Source organism: Dasypus novemcinctus, chromosome 2, assembly GCF_030445035.2.
Source record: "Dasypus novemcinctus isolate mDasNov1 chromosome 2, mDasNov1.1.hap2, whole genome shotgun sequence".
NCBI classification, from domain to species: domain Eukaryota; kingdom Metazoa; phylum Chordata; class Mammalia; order Cingulata; family Dasypodidae; genus Dasypus; species Dasypus novemcinctus.
The window spans coordinates 129433270-129457804 of record NC_080674.1 but is presented as its reverse complement, the minus strand read 5'-3'; the positions used below and the strand labels follow the sequence as shown (position 1 = coordinate 129457804).

Genomic DNA, 24535 nt, shown 5'->3' with positions numbered 1-24535 from the left:
GTGAGTTTAATCCGTTGACATTCAGTGGTATTACTATCAAGGAATTATTTGTGTTAGCCATATTTTGATTGGATTTGTGTTTGTCATATTTTGTTTGTATTTTTTTTTTGTCTTTTTTGTTGTTGTTGGTCTTATACTCTCCTCCAACTTTGCCTTTCCTGTTTTTTCCTTTCTTCCTGCAGAACTCCCTTTAGAATTTCTTGAAGGGGAGGTTTCTTGTTGGTATACTCTTTCAGTTTCTGTTTGTCTGCGAATATTTTGAACTCTCCATCATGTTTGAATGCTAGTTTAGCTGGATAGAGTATTCTTGGTTGGAAATTTTTTTCCTTTAGTACCTTGACTATATCATACCACTGTCTTCTTGCCTCCATGGTTTCAGAAGAGAAATCAGCACTTAATCTAATTGAGCTTCCCTTGTATGTGATGGTTTTCTTTTCTCTAGCTGCTTTTAGGATTTTCTCTTTGTCTTGAGCATTGGATAATTTGACAAGTATATGTCTTGGGGTGGGCCTGTTGGGGTTTATGACTTGTGCAGTGCGCTGTGCTTCTTGGATATGTACATCTGTCTCTTTCAGTAGATTTGGGAAGTTTTCAGCCATTATTTCCTGCAACACTCCTTCTGACCCCTTTCCCTTCTCTTCACCTTCTGGAATGCCTATAATACGTATGTTTGAGCGTTTTGCATTGTCATTCAGGTCCCTAAATCCTAATTGGATTTTTTCTATCTTCTTATTGACCCCTTCTACTATCTGTTTGATTTCTGATGTACTGTCTTCCACATCACTAATTCTCTGCTCTGTCTCTTCTAGTCTGCTGATATTTGCTGCAAGTGTATTTTTGATTTCTTGAACTGTGGTGTTCATTCCCATCATATCTGTTATGTTTTTGCGTATGTCTGCAATTTCCCCTCCAAGTGATGTCTTCATGTTGTTAACCTCTTTCATTACTGCATCAAATTTGTCGGTGATAAATGTTCTGAGATCTTTCATTGCTTGTGCCAAGTTTTGCTCCCCTTCGTGATTATTGGTTTGTTGATTGGATTCAGCCATGCTTTCCTGATTATTGGTTTGGTTTGTAGATTTTTGTTGCTTTCTGGTCATCTCTTTATTTTGACGAATTTAATCAGTTCCTTAGCTTCTTTGTCTGCTCTTGGAGGTTAATTAGTTGTTATTTTTGCATAGGTGTTATATCTTCTCTTTGTCACTTTTTTCTTCTTATTCTAGTTACTTGTTGTTGGTTAAGTTCACTTTAGAGGAAAGTATTAGTGTTGGGGAAAGGCAATTGTGTAAGCAAGGGAAAAGTGTAAAGTAGTATTGGTGATGTATGTTAACAAAGCAAGAATATGAGATCTGGGAGGATGGAGGTTAGATTCATGTAGATTGTATAGAGTTATAGCTGTAGGTAGAGTACCTTTTATGAAGTAGATGACTGAATATGGGAGGAATATGGTATGAACTACAAAGCTATTGTTTTCATGAGAGAGGGAAAAAGAAAAGAAAGGTAGTAGTTTCAAGAGTGGATAACAGACAGAAAACAGAACAAAGGTATTAGAAATTAAGAGTTAGATACTTTGTGGATCAAAGAACGGGAGGTGGGGGGTGGAATATAGGAGAGACAGTAGATGATAGTGGATATCAAGGTGCAGGGGAAGGGGGATAGTGTAGGTAGCCTAAATCAGTTCACACAGAAATGAGGCAGTGGAGGATGGGAAAACCCAGCAAATGTGAGGTGTTCCCTGTAGCACCTATTGTATACTTGAATTAAAATAAAATAAGTGGAAGATGAGGGACAAGAGGGAAAGAGAAAACCGAAAAAAAAAACTAATTATAATAAAGAAAAAAAGAAAGACAAGAAGAAAGGAAGAAAGAAAAAGAGGATGGGCAAACGGTGGGGAACGGATAGGGGGAAGAGAGATACAGGTATACACGTGTCACAATTGCAACACTATCTAAAACAACAACTTCCCCCCGCTTTGCCCTAAAACCCCCCGTCTGTCTGCCCAAATGGGTCTGCAAGCACCTCCCTTCCCACAAACCCCCAATAGGCCGCCCAGGGCCCACGAACTCCCCAGTACTGCAGATGCTCCAAAAAAAAAAAAAAATTAAATTAAATAAATTTAAAAAAAAAAAAAAAAAAAACAAAGAACAGAAACCCCTCCACAGGCCCGGCTCCGCCCGCCGCTGCCCACCGCGGAGGCCTGGACCGGCTCTGCCCGGCTCCTCACGCCGCCGCGGCCTGGCCTGGCTCCACCCGGCTCCGCTCGCTACAGAGGCCCAGCCAGCTCCCGCGTCCACCTCCCGCCGCCGCGGCCTGGACCGGCCCCGCCCGGCTCCGTACGCCGCGGCGCCCTGACCCGGCTCCGCCTGGCTCCGCTCGCTACAGCGGCCCGGCCCAGCTCCAGTGTCCGCCTCTCGCCGCCGCGGCCTGCACCGGCCCCGCCCGGCTCCGTACGCCGCCGCGGCCCGGCCTGGCTACGCCCAGCTCCGCTCGCTACAGCGGCCCGGCCCGGCTCCGGCGTCCACCACCCGCCGCCGCGGCCTGAACCGGCCCCACCCGGCTCCGCACGCCGCCGCGGCCCGGCTCGGCCCAGCTCGGCCCCGCCCAGCCCCGCTCGCCGCCGGCGCAGCCCGGCCCGGCTCCGGCGTCCGCCGCTGCAGCCCGGCCTGGCTCAGCCCCACCGAGCGGGGCTAGATGCCTCGTCTCCGCCTACCCAAGGAGGGAATCCTCTACAGGTAGCTGGGATCTCCGTGTATATTTCACAGACGGATCCTCTCTGTTACCTTCCCTCCAAATCGATATCCAGACACCTCCGGACCAGCAAAAATCCCGAAACAATCCGGTCCCAAAGAGTCTCCAACGCCGCCCAGCCGATTCCCTGCAGAAGACCCTAACAGGGATGTTCACTCAGCCGCCATCTTGCCCCCTCCCCTATAATTACTTCTTAACTGAGCATCCTGCCAACACCCAGCCCTCCTATAGTCTACTCTCCACACCACCTCACACTTTTGATAACCTCATCTGTAATCCTCTATTCTCTTACTCCATTACAACCCCACTGAACTCCTTTCTACTTCTAAAACACATAGGTACACTCCCACCTCAGGTCCTTTGTACTCACTCTTCCTTCTGCCAAGAACATTCTTTCCCTAGATAATCTCATGACTCAGCCTCATCTCCTTCAGGTCTTTATCCTACTGTCACTTTCCCAGTGATGATCCCCCAGCATTCCTTATCCACTTTCCCTTGTGTAATTTCTCCACACCGCTTATCACTGAGTTACTATATGTAATTTATTTATCTTGCTGATACCTGCCCCACACACCCACCCAACTAGAACATAATATCCTTGAGGGGAGACACTTTTGACTGATTATTTCACTTTTGTATCCCCAGCACGCAGGTGGTCAATAAATATTTGTTAAATTAGTGAATGCTTTTTCATTTTTGTTTGAGAATGTAAACAGTGTTACAATGAATAACTTCATATGTATATCCTTTTGCACTTGTGGATATAAACCATAAAAGTGGAAAGGGTGGGTTAAAATAAAATGTTTATTTAGTAAATATTGCCAAATTGACCTCCAAAACAGATCTTCCAATTTACAGTCTCACTAACAGTATGTTAGAGAACCTGTCCTCCCTTACTCTGTCATTTTTGCCTTTCAAATGAAAAAAAAACAAAGCTATATTTTAATTTGTTTCTCTCTAATTCCTACTGAGATTAAATGTCAAAAACAAACACCACTTCCATTACCTGGAGCTGCTTCCAGGACAAAAGGCAAACATTTTCACAAAGTATTTATGGTCCCATTGCAATTGCATTGCTCTTCAATCTCCACCACTTACCCTCTTTACCATCCACCAACACTTTTTACTCTTCCCCATGTCCTCCTTCCTTGAACCTGAAAAGCTTTTCTACCCTTTCTCAAACTGGTAAGTTTGAGAACAAGAATAAGCTTACCTGTCACCTACATCACCATGCCTGGGACAGAGTAGGCACATAAAATGATTACAAGAATAAATTTCTGCCCTACATGTCTTATGCAACCTTAACAACAAGATGACTCTCCATTAGCAAGGTGAAGAGAAGGGTGAGGGTGTAGGAGAGAAAGAAGTTTATAGTTTCCAAAACTATTTCTAAATTCCTAAATTCATCTAAATTCAAAGAACTGAGGAAAGACACCTGGTGAAATACAGAATTCACATACTGCCTCTTCCTAAGAATAAGGAATCTAATTTTTAAAGCAAAAATCAACACAAAAAGGACAACAGCCTATTTTAAATACTGACCAGCCCCCCTCAAAAAAACAACAAAAAACAACAACAACAACAACTAGAAGAGGATGCTAGCATGTTTCAATACCCCCAATCTAGTAACCAAAATCTCAGCTTAGCAAACTACATGGGATCTGTGAGGGCTTTTTGGCTCCATGGAAGGTTATCTATTTCTCCTAAGATTTTTCTGCAACTTAAAGAAAAAAAATTACTTCCTCTTAGGGTTTCCTAAATTGTTAAGTGAATTTACTCATTAGTTTGGGAACAAAAAGGGAAGTATTAGAAAAAAGAGCTCACTTGAGTGAACTAAAATTAACTCTCAGTTACTATGACATGGCATTTTCCTACTACTGTCACAGATAATCCAGTTTTTAAAACACATATCCTTCAGTCTTTACAAATTGTTAGAAATGTGGTATGTACCTCTCACTGTTAATAATGCACATCCATCTCCTACCATGCTAATCTACAGCTCCGTGAAAAGGGAAAAATAACGTAAGACTCCTCCAATGTTTAGGGAAGGCCAAAGATAACAAGCACAAGCCTTTGAGCTAGGACAGTGAGATCAAAAATGCTATACAGAATGCACACATTATACCATTATGTCTTGTATATAACCTCAATGTTGAGATATTCCATTCATTCATTTACGCCACTACAATATCCATGCACAATATCTAGAAATCAAAGGTGTTAAAAGAGACATGGTCCTTACCATCAGGGAGCTTAGCAGAATTACCAATTATTTCTGCATTTACCTGGCTGTCTACTTTCAAAGCACAAATTCACAAACACATACCAGTTAAGACATCTCTTTGTCTCTGTTGACTTGCTAGTTTCCATGAGCTAACTAATGACATTCATTTTGTCAGGTGAACTGTTATTAAGTCCTTGTCCTGGTGCTTCCCTACAATGCAGATCAATCAGGAAATGTTTTGGAATATTTATTAGCCATCGGAAAGTCTCCATAACGTTCAGTTTTTACTACATTATATCTCACATATGCTAATATTCTTATTTCACCTGCAAGCATTATCATCCCAAAGTTAGACAACTATGAATTCTCTAGGCAGCCCGTGGCGTCCTTTTATCTGCTTAATACACAAACTAGAACCTTTCCTTTCTGGAAATTCTCCCCTCTGCCATTCCAGGTTTTGTGTGCTACAGGTCAAACTCCTAAAGCTGGAGTGTGCAAGCACGGAAATTACTCCTCCACCAAGAACCTGTCAGCTCCACAGTGGCCTGCGCCACTAAAGGTAAGTTTGGGTGCTGAGCCTCATCAGTAAGTCACTACATGATCTCAGTCCCATGGGCTGACTTGTGTTACAGTTCCTCCCAGGAATCTCCATGAAAGCTGGATTCAAATTTAGAACTCATCACAGCAGAAATCTTACTTTTAAAATGCATTCTTACCACTAGCTAAAGTTGGAATCACTATTCCGTACAGGATAAAACATCTACCTTATCTGACTGGACTTGCTCTGTATGAAACATTTTTTATGAGGACATGTTATTTTCATTTTCCTTGTTTATGGATCTACCTTCCATTGTATCAATGTGTGAAAATGAAATTGTTTTGAGTTTAAGTGGTTAATGACAGAAATGATTGCTTCTCTTTTTATAGGAATGTTTTGATTACCATTACCATTGTATACTGGTTTAATAAAACCTCAGAAAGGTTATTTGAAATAGTGAAAAGTTTGAAATTAAGAAAACTGTCTTATCCACTGAAAGAAAAATGCAAATAGCTCCTAATCACATAAAAAATGCTCAACCTCACCCATAATTCAAGAAACAGAGATTAAAACTATATCGAGATACCTTTGTTTAACTATCAGATTGGCAAAATTCAGAAAGTTTGATAACACTTTCAGTAGACGAATTTGTAGGGAAACATGCAATCATTTAAAACTGCTGTGGGAATGCAAAACAGCACAATCTCTTTGGAGGGAAATTTGACAATATCTAGGAAAATTAAATATCCATTTTCCACTAGTAGGAATCTATTCCAAAGATACACTGACAAAAATATAAAATATGCACAAGATTAGCAACTAGAGTCAAACAATACAACTATAAAAAAGGATGTAGCCCCAGGGCCCACAGAATGGAGGAATAAAATATGGATTAGAGTTGACTTACTGATATTCTACTATAAAACTTTTGTGACTACTAATAGAAGAAATTGTATCATTGACAGGGAGAAAGTGGCCACAGTAGTTGCTGAGGGCAGGGAGTGGGAAGAAGAGATGTGATGAGGGAGCATTTTTTGGGACTCCGGAGTTGTCCTAAATGATATTGCAGGGTCAGATACTAAATTTTATATATCCTGCCAAAACCCACTGAATGTACCAGGGGAGAGTGTGAACTACAGAGTAAACTATTATCCACGTGGAGCAGCAGCGCTCCAAAATGTGTTCACGGAGTGCGATGAGTGTGCCACAATGATGGGGGAGGTTGTTGGTGTGGGAAGAGTGGGGTGGGGGGGTGGGGAGTATACAGGAACCTCTTACATTTTTTATAATGTAATCCTTTTTGTGATGTATTTATCTTCAAAAAAATACAATTTACAAAAATGATGGGGGTGGGGGAGTGTGGTGTGGGTTATATGGGAACCTCTTATGTTTTTTAATGTAACATTCTATGTGATCTATAAACTTTAATTTTAAAAGTTTTATTAAAAAAGAAAAAAAAAGGATGTAGCATCTTAGCATCTTCATATATGTCCCTGTAAAGTGATCTCCAAGATATATGAAGTTAAAAAAAAAAAAAGGAAGGTGGAAGAAATGTGTTTACTAATAAGAAAAGGAGTAGGAACACAAATATACTTGTAGTTATAATTTTTTTTTTACATGAAAGGATAAATATAACTTTTTTAAAATGGTAACCAATAGTGAAAGAAGGAACTTGAGGGTGAGAAGAAGATCAACAGAAGCTGGATTTCAGTGAATAAGCCACACACTGTGTATGTGATTTTGGATATTATATTTTACACAAGTATAAAACAAAGTAAAAATAAAAAGTAACTGAAACTGGGTATCTGGTTGGTGTTAAAAGCAGGGAAGAACCAATCTGGATGATTTTAAAACAGGATCATTTGATTTTACATTCCTAGTGGGATATGTCTAAGAACAAAGGAACTGTCAAAAAAAGTTTTAGCTGTATTCAGTAACCATGTTGTGGATGGTAGCAGGGTATTATAATTAAGATACATTTATGTGTATAATGTGGGATATAGTAAATTATTAATCATGTGATGTTCTCATCATTCTCGGCACCTAAAGAACCAAGATTCTCAGTTTGGGAGAAGAAGATACAATTAAAGATAGAAGAGACTAAGAAAAAAAAAAAATCCTGTTGTCCTGAATTTTCATATTAAAAAAAAAAAAGAACTCCTAGTCCTAGCTTTGACCACTGAAAAGATCTAGAAACCTTCAAAAACCCAGTGGCAATGTAGACACCTTTTGCCCAGACCACAGTCTCTAAATATCATTTCTCACTAAATGGAATCAGGGATGATTGGAGAAACAGCTAATTCAGGATCCAGAGAAGGAAATGTAAAAAAATGTATGCAGAAAATCTTGTTTCCTAGAAAGTAGGAAAGCTAACAGAGACTACTACACTTGTGTTAAGGATGTAGGACCCAACTGGAAAATGCCAGACTTGAAAGCGGCCAAGGTGGGACAAAGAGCATAAAAGAAAGATAAATGCAATGGATTGAAATACATCAAATATGTTTACATTATTAAATTCATAATGATAATTTTTTTAAAGCCTCTGTAAACACCTTTAGTTTGTGATCACCTTTGGGGGGAATTAACTCCTTATTTTGAAAAAGAAAAAAGAAAAGAAAAATTAAGCATTTACCCTGCCCTCCCCCGCAAAAAAAACTTCACCTCTGAGTAGTATGAGGTGTTTCATCTTGAGAGATGTTATTTCAGTCAATAAACACAGAAGGAATGACAACATTAGAATGTCCTCATTTAATAATCCCTAATGAATTACTGGATTTAGGCAATGTTCTATGACAGCTGTCAACAGCACAAAAATGAGAGAAAAGGACACCCCTTACACATACACACACCTGTGAAGAAGTTTTACCAAAAAAAAAAGAAGAAATCAAATCTGAAAATGATCAAGCCTCTACCTTTTGACAGGAAATTCAGCAAACTGAGGAAAGTGTTAATAATGTCAAAATGATGCAATCAATAAAATCCAGTATGGGAAATACTAGAGTTTATCCAACAAAATAATTGTAAAAGGAAAATGAAAGTAAGGTAAAATGAGAACCTATTGATTAAAAAGGACTTAGAAGACATATTAAACAATCACATTATACGGACCTAATTACAATACCATTTCAAGCAAACTGTATTACAAAGAGAAAGAGAGAGAGTCCACAAAAATGCAAGAGGAAATTAAGGAAATGTAAAAATGGACATTTGTGGTATTAAAAAAATTGTTATTTATTTTTAAGGGATGTGAGGATATTTTGGTTATGTTTTAAAATGGAAATCTTAAGTCTTTTAAATATATAAACTGAAATACTTAGAAATATGTCTGAGATTTACTTCAAATTAAAATATGGAAGGGGTGTGTATGGAGTAGTGGTTAAAAGTAGAGAATAAAATTGACCATGAGTTTACAAGCTTTAAAACTGGGTAATAAGGTCATTATTCTCTCTACTGTGATACAAAATGAAATTTTACACACACACAAGTTACTTTAAAAGGTAGACTCCTATTACCTTTACCGGATCTGTAGTTGGCGCTGGGGTTTAGTGTATACCCAGGGGACCTGAATCTCTGGACTGACCATGTGATAGCCAGGCCCTGAGCCTCAACAGACTTGCAACTCCTGCACTCTGGTTTATTGGACTTACCCGGGCCAGCTAACAGGGAGGTGAAGAAGGTCAACCACCACACCAGGGAGCCAAGAGTACGTACAACTGAAAGCAGGAGAATTGCATCCAGCATCCATGTGGAATCTAAGCCCCCTCTCGATATAGATGTAGAGTGGACACAACCATTCTAGGGTCCACAGGATGGAGGAACAGAGTATGGATTAGAGTGGACTTACTGATATTCTGTTCATGAACTACTGTGATTAGTAATCGAAGAAAATGTGGCACTGGTGTGGAGAAAGCGGCCATGGTGGCTGCTGGGGGTAGGGAATGGGAAGAAGAGATGTGATGTGGGGGCGTTTTCAGGACTTGGAGTTGTCCTGGGTGGTGCTGCAGGGACAGTTACCGGACATTGTATGTCCTCCCATGGCCCACTGGGTGGACTGTGGGAGAGTGTGGGCTATGGTGTGGACCACTGACCATGAGGTGCAGTGGTGCTCAGAGATGTATTCACCAAATGCAATGAATGTCTCATGATGATGGCGGAAGTTTTTATTATGAGGGGGAGGAGTGGGGTGAGGGAGTGGGGGGGTATATGAGGACCTCATATATTTTGAATGTAACATTAAAAAAATAAAGACAAAAAAAAACTTTGAGCCAATAAACTCCCATTCTTTAAACCAAAAAAAAAAAATTTTTAAAGGTAGAGGGAACAAGACATCAATTAAAGAATAGCACACTATAGGCACATATAAGCAAAATAACAGGATATTCTATTTAAAAACTGAATAATTACCAGAAAGACTAGCTTTAGAATGCAAGGAATGAGCCTGACAATACTTTATTTTGGAGGGGTGAGATAGAGGACAAAAGAGAATGGAGGGAAGCTGATATGGCTCAACAGATAGAGTGTCTGCCTATCATATGGGAGGTCCAGGGTTCAAACCCAGGGCCTCCTGACCCATGTGGTGAGCTGGCCCACACGCAGTGCTGATGTGCATAAGGAGTGCCATGCCACTCAGGGGTGTCCCCTGCGTAGGAGAGACCCACGTGCAAGGAGTGCACCCTGTAAGGAGAGTGCCCCAGTGCGGAAAAAAAATGCAGCCTGCCCAGAAGTGGTGCCGCACACACGGAGAGCTGACGCAGGAAGATGCTGCAACAAAGAGAGACACAGATTCCCGGTACCACCTGACAAAAATGCAAGCAGACACAAAAGAACATAAAATGAATGGACACAGAGAACAAGCAATGGCAGGGGCGGGGAGAGAATAAATAAATAAATAAAAATTTAAAAAAAAAAGAGAATGGAGAAGGCACGGTGAATATGTATCTATGTAATTCTATGATACATTCTAATCATTTATCTAAAAATATTATTTCAAGTAAAATTATATTACCCACTATGATCATGAAGGAAAAAAATGAGTATGTAGTAAATAAGATCAGAAAGCTGAAGCTTAATTAAACCCATACTTTGAAAATTATAAAAAAAACACCAGTAGGTTTTATGTAATTATTGCTTATAAGGTATTTCAAAGTGTTTGAAAAGAGTTTACTTTATACAGCATAAATATTTCTCCTGGACATCTGTTTACATTGTTATGTTACTTTAAATAGTTGTGTTTTTTTTGAGAACTGGAAAACAATAGAGAAAATCAGCAAAACCTAAAGTTTTGAAAAGAGTTTGAAAAGACAAATAACATTTTAAAAGCTTTAGATACACTGATAAGGAAAAAGAGATAGGTGACACAAATAATAAAAATCAGAAATGAAAAGGGGGATATTACTACCAACCTTACAGAAATTAAAAGGATTATAAGAGGATGCTATGAATATATGTACATGAACAAATTAGATACCCTACATGTAATGGACAATTTCCTAGAAAGAAACAAATTACCCAAACTGACACAAAAAAAGATGAAAGATCTTAACAGACCAATAATAAAAAGACTGATCAGTCATCAAAAACCTCCTAATATGGGAAGCAGATGTGGTTCAAATGATAAGGCCTCCACCGACCACATGGGAGGACCCGGGTTTGATCTCTGCAGTCTCCTGGTGAAAAAAAAAAGAGAAAGTGTACCTGCATGGCGAGCCAGTGCCCGCATGGTGAGCCGAGCGCCTGTGCAGGGAGCCAAGTGCTCACACAGTGAGCCAAGTGCCCATGTAGTAAGCTGAATGCCCACATGGTGAGCCAAGTGCCCATGCAAGAGTCCTAGTGGTGAGCAAAGGGCCTGTGTGATGAGCCAAATGCCCGCAAGGTGAGGTGAGCGCCCACATGGTGAGCCAAGTGCCCATACGAGCACCTACGTGGCAAGCCAAGGGCCTGCATGGCGAGCTGAATGCCCGCGAGGTGAGGTGAGTGCCCGCATGGTGAGCTGAGAGCCTGCACGGTAAGCCAGTGCCTGTGTGGTGAGCTGAGTGCCCGTGCAATGAGCCAGTGCCTGCGAGAGTGATTCATACAGCAAGATATGATGCAACAAAAGAAAGATGAAGAGAAGAGTCAAGGTGAAGTGCAACAGAGACCAGGAACTGAGGTGGTGCAATTGACAGGGAATCCCTTGCCCCATAAGAGATCCCCAGGACCAAATCCTAGTGAATCCTAGAGGAGAAAGTTGAGAAGAGAAGATAAAAAGAGAAATAGATACGGAAGATCACATAGCAGCAAAAACAGCAGGGCAAGTGAAGGGTGAGAGGAGAGAGGGGAGAGGGAGGGGGAGGGGAAGAAAAAACAAAAAAACCCTTTGAGGTAATCCAACACCCATTCTGTTAAAAAACAAAAGCAAAAAACCTCCCAATAGAGGTAAGTCCAGGACCTGATGGCTTCACTGGTGAATTTTATCAAACATTCAAAGAAAAATTAACACTAATCCTTCTCAAAGTCATCCCCAAAAACTGAAGAACAGGGGACACTTCCAACTCATTCGATGAGAAGAGCACCACCCTAATACAAAAGCAGAAAAAGATATCATAAGAAAAGAAAATTACAAACCAATATCCCTTATGAATATAGATGCAAAAATCCTCAACAAAATACTAGGAAACCACATCCAATGGCACATAAAAGGACTATACACCATGATCAAGTAGGTTTTATCTCAATAATTCAAGGGTGGTTCAAGGTAAGAAAATCACTGAGTATAATACACCACATTAATAAAAGAAGGCATTTAACAAAATTCAGCACACTTTCTTGAAAAAAACACTCAAAAATAGGAATAGAAGGAAAATTCCTCAACATGATAAATAGCATATAAGACAAACCTACAAACAACATCAGACTGAACAATGAGAGATGGAAAGCTTTCCCCCAGAGATCAGGAACAAGACAGGGATGGCTGGCAGCACTGTTACTCAACATTGTACTAGGAGTGCTAACCAGAGCAGTTAGGCAAGAAAAAGGAACAAAAGATATCCAAATTGGGAAGGAAGAAGTAAAACTTTCTCTTTTGGCAGACAACATGATCCTACAAATGCAGAAAATCCAAAAAATCTAGAAGAAAGCTACTAGATCTAATAAATGTTTTTTATATACTACTAATGAAAAACTCAGGAAGGAAACCAAGAAAACAATTCCATTTACAACAGTAACTAAAAGAGTAAAATATCAGAAAGCAAATGTGGCTCAAACAGTTGGGCACCCGCCTATCACACGGGATGTCCCAGGTTTGGTTCCCGGTGCCTCCTAAAAGAAGACAAGCAAGACGGTGAGCTGACTCAGTGAGCAGATGCAATAAGATGATGCAACGAAGAGACACAGTGAGGAAAAACAACAAGAAACACAATAAGCAGGGAGCAGAGGTGGTTTAAGGGATTAGGCACCTCCCTCCCACATGGGAGGTCCCACGTTCAATTCTGGTGCCTCCTAAAAAGGAGATGAGCACACAACAAATGGACACAGAGAGCAGACAGTGAGTGCAAATGAGGGAGGAGGAAGAAATAAATAAATTAAATAAATCTTAAAAAAAAAAGAGTAAAATATCTAGGAATAAATTTAACCAAGGATATAAAGGACTTGTAAATGGAAAATTACAAATCATTACTAAAAGAAATTAATTTTGACCTAAATAAATGAAAAAATATTCTGTGCCCTAGAGTTGGAAGATTTAATATGGTTAAGATGTCAATATTACCCAAAGTGATTTACATATTCCCAACACAATCTCAATCAAAATTACAAAAACCTTCTTTACAGAAATGAAAAAGCTCATCATCAAATTCATATAGAAGGGAAATGCCTCCAAATAACCAAAACCATCATATAAAAGAACAAAATCCTATACTTATGGCCAACTGATTTTTGACAAGGGTGCCATGTCCACTTGATGGAGAAAAAAATGTCTCTTCAATAAACAGTGGTGAGAAAACTGGATACCCACATGCAAAAGAAATAAAGTGGACCTCCTACCTCACACTATATAAAAAAAAATATTCAAAATGAATCAATGACCTCAACATAAAGCCAAAATTAAAAGCATCTTAGAAGAAAACACAGTGAGATATCTTCAGGGCTTTGTATTAGGCAATGGATTTTCTTGGATTTTACTCCAAAAGCATGAGCAACAAAAGAAAAAATAAATTTAACTCCATCAAAGTTAAAAACTTTTTGTGCAAAGGGCATTATCAAAAAGTGAAAAGACAATTTACAGAATGGGAGCAATACTTGGAAACCAATATCTGATAGGGTTTAATACCCGGGCTATATCAAGAACACCTCCAATTCAACAAAAAGACAAACAACCCAAGTGGAAAACAGGCAAATGACTTGAATGGATGTTTCTCCAAAAAATATTTACAAATAGCCAATAAGCATATAAAAAATTGCTCAACTTCATTAGCCATTAGGGAAATGCAAATCAAAATCAAAATGAGATAACACCTCATACCCACCAGAATGGCTACCTAAGAAAAAGAAATAAATGCTGGCAAGGATGTGAAGAAACAGCAATCCTCGTATTTTGTTGGTGGGAATATAAAATGGTACAGATGCTATAGAAAACAACTTGGCACTTCCTCAAGAAGTTAAACAGAATTACCACGTGACCCAGCAATCCCACTTCTAGGTATATAGCCAAATGAATTAAAAGCAGAGACTCACCTGGATATTTGCACACTGGTGTTCACAACAGCCAAAAGGTGGAGACAACACAAGTTTCTATCAAAGATGGAAGGATAAACAAAATATGGTATAGCCATACAACGGAATATTACTCAGTCATAAAAAGGGATCAAGTTTTATGGGGAGCAGTTGTAGCTCAGTGGTTGAGCACCTGCTTCCCATGTACAAGGTCCCAGGTTCAATCCCCAGTAACTCCTAAAAAAAAAAGATGAAGTTTTGATAAATGCTACTATATAGATAAACTTTGAATGAAATAAGCCAAACACAAAAGGACAGATTTTGTATGATTCCAGTAATAAGAAATAACTGAATATACAAATTCATGACACAGAAAGTAAATTACAGGTTATCAGGGCCAGGGATGAAGGGGAATGGGTGCAGGGTTTCTGTGAGGTGATAGGAAAGTTTTGGTTATGGATGGCGCTCAGGGTAGTACAACATTGTGGATGTGATTAATCCCAATGAATTATATCTTTGGGAGTGGTCTTGAGATGCAAAATTTTTTGTGTATATATATACTTCCAGGATATAAAAATAGAGAAAGAGACAATTACAATTAAATGCAATACATGATCCCGGACTGCTTCTAATAATGGAGGAGAAAAAGCCCAAAAAGACATTACTGGGACAAGTGAAAAATATATGCTTCATATCAATGTTAAATTTCTTAAACTTGGTAACTGTACTTAATAAAGTTACATAAGTTAATATTCTTGTTCTTGATAAATATACATGGAATTATTAAATGTTTAAGGAGCATGATATATGCAATCTACCCTCAAATGTTTGAAAAATAGATAAGTAGTTGACGGATGATAGATAGATAGATAGATAGATAGATAGATAGATAGATAGATAGATAGATAAATGGATAGATAGATGGATGGACAGAATGACAGAATGATAAAACAAAAACTATATGTGGCCAAATGTTAAAAGTTGATAATCTGCATATTTGGGTAGAGGATATATTGGAGCTCCTTTTACTTATTTTACATAATTTTTCCAACTGTCCTGTACATTTGAAATTATTTTTTTTAAAAACGGTCTTTTATAAGGAAGTTTTTTGAAAAAATAGGTAAACTTCAAAAAATTCCTACTTGAAATAATCATAATAAATTACAAACAGCACTGTAGACACTATTCTTGGCACCCATTTAAGCCTCAAGCCAATCCTATGAATTGAAGCTAATATCATCTTCTTTTATAGATGAAGAAAAGAAGGAACAGAGACATTAAGTAATTTGCCCAAAGTTAGACTTTGGGCTAAATGATGGGGGCAAGAGTCAAGTGGACAGAAGAGTCTACAGCATGTGCCTTCTACCACTGGGCTATCTCAGCTTCCATTATACGCTAGTGGAATGTAATCAAAGAGCTTTTGCCAAATGGCAGTTATCCAGGAGGTATGTGAAATAATACAAATTTGATTTTATTTGCAGTTGCATTTCTAATGTGCCTGCCTCATTTTTGAGACACAGTACACTCCCATTTGAACTACTTGGTCTCAGACAGAAAGAGTCTAAGCTAAATACAATGTTGTATTCTGGACTAGATCCTGGAACAAAAAAAGGACATTCATGGAAAAACTGGTGAAATCCAAATAAAGTCTGTAGCTGCATTACTAGCATTGCATCAATGCTGCTTTCCTTGTTTTCCCAACTGTATTTTGGTAAAGTAAGATGTCAGCATTAAGGGAAAATAGGTAAGGAGTATACAAGAACTCTGTATAACTTATATAACTAAGTTATAACTAACTTAGCAACTTTTCTTAAACCTACAATTGTTAAAAATTGTTCCAAAATAAAAATGTTCTTAAACAACAAAATAATTAGAAAATAACTACTAAAAAAGACTAAAACATTTCTAGCTGAATGAAACAAACTTACAATTATCCCCAAATTTCTAAGCAGAATTTCCAGAATTCAACCATCTTATATCTATTTTGACTATCAGATGAATATAGCATTCTATGTTTGTTAATGTTCAAGAATATTTTTAAATTTTATTTTTTGTCCTTGGGGAAGGTAAAGTGTACTTGCTCACCATAATCATTCAATATTTAATGTATACTTATGCAATGAGCTTACCATGAAGGAGACATTGTGCCAGGTATGTCTTTGTTATACAAAGGCCTTCTTCACCATTCATGCTTAAAATTGATGACTGAAAGGTAGAGTTGTATACACTGTGTTCTCCCCACACCCTTCGCCCTTCTCTCACTGTGGCCCACGTGGTTGGGTGGCAGTGACAGACTGACAGCACTCCCAGCCCCAGAGATGCCCCTGATTATTTAAAACCATTTGGTTAACCTACAATCTTTGCCACAGCGATTGATTCAGGTAACCCTGGCCTCAGCCAACAGGCACACCGAATTCCTCTGACAATGGGACTGGTTCAGCGGCAGGCACGTGACTCATTTGGGGCTAATGCAATATGAATGGAGATTTGCTCAAGGATTCAGGGCGAAAAGTGCCCCTACTTTTAAAACACACCCTCTCTTTCTCTGGACTCTGTAGTATACCAAAAAAACCTGCAACCAGGTTACCAGGTGGGAACCTTCTCTGAGGATGAAGCAGAGAGAGGAGAGCAACTCTCAATCAGGTGGCCAGCCCCTCTCACTCGGCCTCTCAGAGCCTCAGTTCTCACAAATATAAAATGGCAATAATAATTCCTACAAGTCATTGTTAATTCTGAGGAAATACATACATTGTGGTTATGTTAAAAGCAACCACAACAACTGAGCTGGATGGCAATAATGTACTATTGTTAATTTTGTGGCAATATTTACATTTTGGTTATGTAAAACAGTCTTTGTCAGATATTCACAATGAAATATTTATAGATGAATTTTATCTTAAATTTGCTTTAAATTACTGGGAAAAAAAGAGATGGGAGGAGTGTTGGGGTGGTGAGGGAAATAAGAATTGTAGAATACAGAGGGTAGCAGTGGGTAAATGACAGTTATCCCTATTTTACATATATTTTATATCCATTATAAAAATTTTTAATGATTCCTGCATATATCACAGTATTATGATATAGCTGCCTGTGTATTGAATAGCATGACCCATTTCTAAGTATTTATCAAGTAAATCAATGATGGATATCAGACCCCAAGAAAAGATAAATTTGTAATAGTACCATACACCCAGTAGGTCATAAACATAAAGTTAAAATGGGTTTAAGAAACCACCTAATTCAATACATTAATTTTTACAGCTATAAACACTAAAGTCTAATACACTAGATTTTTGTTTTGTTACCTAACTAGTAATTCTAGTTTTGTTGTTTTTACGAACAATGTATCTTAAATTTTAGCTTATACAAAAAGCAGGATGGATGGTACTTCTATTTCCTTACCTCTACTCATCTTTACCCACTGCCATCAGGCTTCGGCCACCACCCCTCCATACTGCTCTGGCAATGGGCACCCAGTACCTGCTAATCCTTGGGTCCAGTGGACTGTTGTCCATCCCACCTTACCAGCAGCTGGCATTTTCCTGCTCAAAAAGCATCTCCTGGCCCTTTCTCTTCCAGTGTCAACACCCTGGTTTTCCTTTTCCCTCTGGATACTGTGCTAGAACCTCTTGGCTCATCCAACTTGTAGAACTTCACCCTCAGCCCTTCCTCTTTCCTCACTGCACATGCTGGGAAACAAGAACCAATTGTTATGCTTTTCATCTTTTATGCTGAATGGCCAGTAGAGCCATATTTCTAGACCAGACTTCTATCTATACACCCTGAGCTCCAAAATCAAACAGCCATACTCACCAGGGAAAACTCAGGAAGTCCCCAAATGAAATTCCCTCTCTGCTGACACCTGCTCTGTATCTTTTTTTATTTTTAAGGTACCGGGGCTGGAGACCAGGACCTCATATGTGGGAAGCCAGGGCTCAATCACTGAGCCACATCACACAACCCCATCCCCATCCCGAAATGGCTCAATTGTTTGCTTACTGTTTGTTTCTGTTTTTTAGGAGGCACCAGGAACCAAACCCAGGACCTCCCATGTGGGAAGCAGGCGCTCAACCACCTGAGCCACATCTTCTCCCCTTGCTCTGGTTCTTAACTGGTTACAGGCAGCCACATCTTCAGGTGTCACCTGGCTTCCTCACATCTGGTCTCTAGGCCCTGGAAATTCCTATAGTCATTTTCTTCTTTTCCCTGTAGAAGGCTAATCCACCAGCCCAGCCTTCATCATCTCCTTCTGGCCCACGTGCCAATGTCATCTTTCTACAATGCAAGACTAACGTAATTGTCGTCCTTAAGACTCTCCCCACTGTCTGAACTGTTGAAGACTGCATTCCCCGGCAGGGCTCTCAAGGCCCGTGAGCTCTTGCGTCCCCACCCCTTCTCTGTTATCACTGTGCACAATCCCTGCTGCTTCTAACCTGTCTGTACTCCCACCCCCACACAACCCCCTCAGCTGCTTCCCATCTCAGGGTCACTGCTCTTCTGATTTTCTTCTTCTATTGGACAATTCAATCACTCATTATTTATTCAGCAAATATATATTGAATTCTTACTATGTGATACTAGGTGACAAGCCCTGCCCTAGCGTAGAGCAGTGGAGAAGACACCATAACCTCTGTAGGAAGTCACATTTGACTTCGTCTGTTTTTATAAAGAAAGCCCTCACAGATCTCTTCAGGACAGGACTAAGCCATAAGCCTTTGTAAGCTAAAATGATTTAGAAGTGAACCGCCTCCCCTTCAGTGAATCTGTAAGTCTAAAATGCCTTTCGCCTGAGATGTGATTTCGCCCTGCAGTTCCTCTTTCTCCAATGCACAATCCCACAGAAACCTAATCAGATCTCAAAAGCAAACCTTCCTAAGCACCTCTAGCCCTTCCCCATGCACTCCACCCTACCGCAGAGCAGAAGTGACCTCTGCTTCCCAGGCCCCCCAAGTTCACGGCTCAGACTGCCATCAAGCATCCAATCTCTCCAGCTTTCCCTGAGCTTCTCCTGGATGGGTTGAGCATACAGATGAAATAGGAGCAACACCCTTCCATCTTCCAGTTCTCACCCAAAACAGGACAAGCCCACAGCAAATGTTTAAGTATTAAAAGGGGGAAAATATCTTTAAAGGTAAATTACTTCATACATTAACCATAGATTCCATAAAGTCTTTGAAGAGCAACTGAACAATACGTAATAAAACTTTTAAAAGTTCTGGCAGTCAGTCACAGCCAGTTAAAATGGACTGTAGGTAACACCACACAGAAATCTTAGTCATGGGCATAAAAAGGCAAGTACAAGGATGTCTATTTCAGCACTAGCAACAGTTGCTAAAAATTGGAAACAAATATCAACAGCTCTGAACAGAGACCTATGCAAATTATGGGGCATCCATGGTGTGGAAGGCCCTTGCACTAGTCGTTAGAAGGAGGCAGACCTTTCTACAGCCATACAGAAAGATAGATAACAATTACAGTAAAATGAAAATAAACAGACATTTTCATAGCACAGGAAAAACTTGTCTAAGAACACACCTTACACATTAACAGTGATTCTCTTGTCTTTTGTGGATGTGGTATTTTTATCATCTAAAACGCAAACATAATCACTAAAGTAAAAAAAGGAATTTTTAATACAAAGTGCATGCTGTTTTACCAGTTTCTTATTTAGGAAACAGAGATTGTAGTTTTTATACTCTGTTTTGTTAAAGCTAAACTATTATTCACTGCTATATTCCCAGCACCTCAAATGAGACAAACAGCAGGCACTCAGCAAATAATCTGTTGAACAAATAAACTGCTGTACAATTATAAAACTGTTGCTAAGAGGGAAAAAAGCATCAAATAGCTGCTTCACAAACTTTATAAAGGAAACAAAATGTGCGGCAGGTTATCTTACTAGCATGGTTACCAATCTAAATAAGTTAGGATTTTTTTAAAGTAAACGTTTAAAGAGTGCACAAGCCCTTATCACATAAGCAATCTTCAAACTACCAAATTCACTAAGAAAAGAAGAGGTCCTTCCAAATTTGTTTAAATCACAGCCGGGGGTCTGGCACATACCTAGTCATAAATACAGATAATAAAAAGGCATATGAAAACTTTGGATGGAAAACACAGATCCTCTTATAGGAAAATCAATAATGGGCAATGAACCTTAATTTTGATGTACTTAAAAGTGCTTATTTCTGCAAGTAATTAACTTTACTCGGACTACTGAGACCACTAACAAGCAGCCTTTTAATTTTCAGATCCTAAAAGAATGCAGGAAGATGGTAGGCTCTCCATGAGAGCTGATGCTGGTGGCAAAGGTGAGACACCTGGGAGAATGAAAGATGGCCAAGGTTTTAGGCCTAAGTGGTTTGAATAAAACCTCAAAGTAAAAAGCCTTGAAGAGGTTGCACAGGTTCAAGTTCAATCTTTTTTTTTTTTGAAGGAAGATATTGAATGTTTAACAAAATGTTAGTAGATCATTTTTAGAGATATAACAGTCACTATTAAGTTTAGCTCCCTCTTGGTTGCAGTTTCCAAGGAAGGCACATTAAGCGACTATTGTTTTAGGATGGTTGGACCTTGTGGTTCTCTTAAATTCTAAAAACTCATAACTCCATGCAATTTTTTTTTCCCACCACTGCCCTTAATTCTAAATCTTCCTTTGAGATGGTGATTTAGTCTTCACTATAAAAACACAGATTCCAAACAGACTGTCATCAAAAACAAATAATATTTAGAGGAGGGCAAAGAATTTTAAATACTTCTCTGCTTAAATTAGTGTACTGTAACTGGAGTTTAGCATGCGAGGTGGATTAGCAGTAAATAAAATAATCTTTTCAGATTGCCCTATGCACTCATTCCCAACCCCAATCTGTTCTTTAACAACTGGAAATAAATCCTTCCAAGATCGACCCAGCCTGCGGTCTTTCTCCCTCTACCAATGAGTCTAGATAAAGATGTTTAAATTCATTGGGAAATCAAACATCTACAGTTCTACTTACTAAATTTTTACCCAAAGATCCCAGGCTCTTGTGAGCAGGGCACCTGTTTCACATTTCTTGGTGGGCAGTCAGTAAGTACCTGATTTTGCCATTTCATGGCTTCACTGCAGAACTGGAAAAAAACTTTGGAACCCATCTAAAAACAACTTTGGCGAATAAACTGCTAGAAATGCTGATTCTTTAAAAATAAATATATTTTTGATGTGACTGAATCCTACAGAACTTGGAAGCCAAGAGGACCCGTCGGGAAGCCACTTCAGGCCGCGCAGAGGAGGCAGCAGGGCCACAGGCGAGCGCAGCCCACCCCGGGCTCCAGGGAGCGGGCGGTGGCGAGAGCCGCGTCCGAGGGCTCCGCTCCCCGCGTCGCTGCCCCGAGGCCTGGCGCAGGGCCGGGAAGGGCACAGGGGCCGAGCTCGGGGACACTGCGGCGCCCGCGGCCGCCGCGCCGGGAGGGGGCCCGTCCCCGTGGCGACCGCGCGGGGCGCAGCCCTTCCTCGGGCGGGGGCAGGGGGCGGGCGCAGGGACCCGAGCGCGGCGGGGCTCGTCCCGGCGCCGCCGCCGCAGGCCCGGCCCGCGGAAGTCGTGCGGCCGTGGCCCGCGCCTACCGTGTATCCCCGCTCCAGGTCGCTCTCCTCGTAGCGAAAGGAAGGGATGTAGACCTCCATGGCCCGGCGGCCGGCGGGGCCCGGGGCGCGGCGCGCGGCGCGGGGACCCGGCTCGCGGCTGCGGCCGCCGCTCCGCCCCCGGCCCGGCCCGCCCGCCGCTCGGCCCGCCTCCGGCCCCTGCCCCCGGGCGGCTCCGGGGACCCGCGAGGGGACTCGGGCCCACGCGCTGGCCCCTTCGCCAGGCGCGCTCAGGGCGGACTCGGGGCCCGCGGCGCGGACTCGCGAGCGCAGGGCGCGGGGGCCCGAGTTCGGGGGTGCTGGGCGGCGCCGATCAGCTGAGCCCGGGAGGCGGGGCCTGCGGGCCCGTGAGTCTGCAGAAAAGGGGTGTGCGCCTCGCGCAGGACGCGGGGGACACGGCCGCTCCCGGGCGCGAAACTGGCCTGTCGGGCTCGGGCGGGTGCTTAGTTTGCACTTTGCAAGACACCAGCTTTAACAAATTGCAGAAAAGCATGGAGCTTTGGGGTTGTTTTGGTCTGTTGAATTTTCTTTTTACTCTTGGCTGGTCTTAGCAGCAGCGAACTCCCACCTTTTACCAAGACTTTGAAGTTTTCCCTCGGTTTAAGGGTCAGCGTTTAGGCCTGAGTTTCCGTCGAACCTGAGACTGGTACTGTAACACAGAACTCAAAAGCAGGCCCCTCATGGAAATAAATGCTTCGGCTTCTTGCTCCAGTTCTAAAATGCTGCTTCTAAGGAACTGTAAACAGGCTTTTTAACTCTGAGAGAAAATAAAAGACGCACAAAAATAGGGTGAGGACCGACATCTGCCCCTGGTAGGGCCCAGTAGCCTGAAATTACCTGAAAGATTAAATTTATCAGTTGAGGAAACTCGGTTATCAAAGTTAACCTTTTCAACGTTTCAGTTCTCCTCTAGGTTAGAGCATGGAGAATAGAAACTTACAGGTGACTTGTGGGTCACTGAGAAATGACTTAAGCCTGCGAGGAAAAAGTAACCCACCGGCTAAGTGTACAATCGGATTTTGTTGGGCTGTAGACAATAGCTGCATTTAACTCAGTTTGCCCTTGAGGAAAGGAGACATTTCTCCGTGGTCAACTCTGGACCCTAAGTCAAGAGAAGGAGTAATCAGTCTCCTTGCTCTAAGGACTTGTCTGGTGTGGTTCCTACAAAGCCCTCTCTACTGGTCTCATCTAAGGACCCAAACTCTTAAACCAGCACACACTTGCTCCTGGAGGAAGTTTTCTCCTCGCAAAACTCCAAGCCATGCATAAGCTATGCCTGTGACTGGAGAGCCCTTCCTCTTTTCTTCTACTGGCCAGCAATTTGAGATTTAACTAAACAGCTCAGTGGCCTCCCTGCTGAGATCAGAGACCAGCTTGTAGTTTCCCTTAAGCCATTGTGCTGACTTCTCATATTGTATTATGTGATTTACTCATCTGCCTTGCCCACTAGATTTTAAGGCAAACACCTTTTCAAAAAATCTCCTTATCCCCTGCTTCTGGCATAACACCTGGCACATTTTTCTTTAAAATCTTATGTAGGCATTCAAATACTCATCTTTACAAAACCAGTGGAATGCAGCCGGTACTCTCAGATATTCTCATGTACCTTGTCTAATTTAATAACCCCAAGAGGAAGTGTTATGTGTAGTAGGATGCAATAAGACTTTTCAGGATTATGAAATAGTATTTCTTTTTATTTTTTTTTTAAGATTTATTTATTTATTCCCCCCCCCCCCCCCCCCCCCACCGCCTTGTCTGTTCCCTGTGTCTTTTTGCTGCGTCTTGTTTCTTTGTCCACTTCTGTTGTGGTCAGCGGCAGGAAGTGTGGGCGGCACCATTCCTGGGCAGGCTGCACTTTCTTTCGCGCTGGGCGGCTCTCCCCACGGGTGCACTCCTTGCGAGTGGGGCTCCCCTACGCGGGGGACACCCCTGCGTGGCAAGGCCCTCCTTGCGCGCATCAGCGCTGCCCATGGGCCAGCTCCACACGGGTCAAGGAGGCCCGGGGTTTGAACCGCGGACCTCCCATGTGGCAGACGGACACCCTAACCACTGGGCCAAGTCCCGTTTCCCAGTATTTCTTTTTATTATGATTATTTTAAAAATAATAATAGCTGATGATAGCAGAAGACGCCCCAAAACAATTTCAAGATTAGTGGAAACAGGTCTTTAAAGTCCCAGTGGGTAATTTAACCCAGGACTAGGTATTCATGAAATCCTTGAACCACAGATTGCTGATTAAGCTTGTTTGTTATTTTTATCCATTTTGTTGAAATGTATTAATAAACCATACACTCCTTCTAAAGTATAAAGTCAATGAAATGGCATTTGGTATAATCACAGTCATACATTTGCTGATTAAGTTTTTTTTACTTTCCCTCCACAGCAGCCTGCCAGTAGTCTCACATATATTTTTTTACTGGCATGACTCACCCATCTACTCAGACCTGAAAGGCAAGAATGGATGGTCCCATGAAGATCTGACAAATGGTCCAAATGAAAACAATTTGCAAACAATTGGCTGTATTCCACTAATAGCTATGTATAATTTGCTTTTGCCTTGCTGAAAATATACACAAGCTATTGACGTGTGTTATATTCTTAAAGGTATATTAACCCAGACGGATATGGTGGTGTTATGATTTCCATTATTACAGATGGTAAAATTGAGGCTCAGAGAGCATAAGTAGCAATGAAATTATTAGCTAATAATTAGAAAAGC

The 24535-nt window shown here is 41.0% G+C and overlaps 1 protein-coding gene across 1 annotated transcript in view; it reads right to left on the bottom strand.

The window, feature by feature from the left end:
* The window catches only part of SNX24 (sorting nexin 24), a 218199-nt gene extending 196120 nt beyond the window's left edge, over positions 1 to 22079 (bottom strand). Inside the window, exon 1 of the mRNA XM_058277842.2 lies at positions 21799 to 22079. Coding sequence (XP_058133825.1) covers positions 21799 to 21858 — 60 coding nt within the window. The 5' untranslated portion in view covers positions 21859 to 22079. The remainder of the gene's footprint in view (positions 1 to 21798) is intronic.
* Positions 22080 to 24535: the final 2456 nt, after the last annotated feature.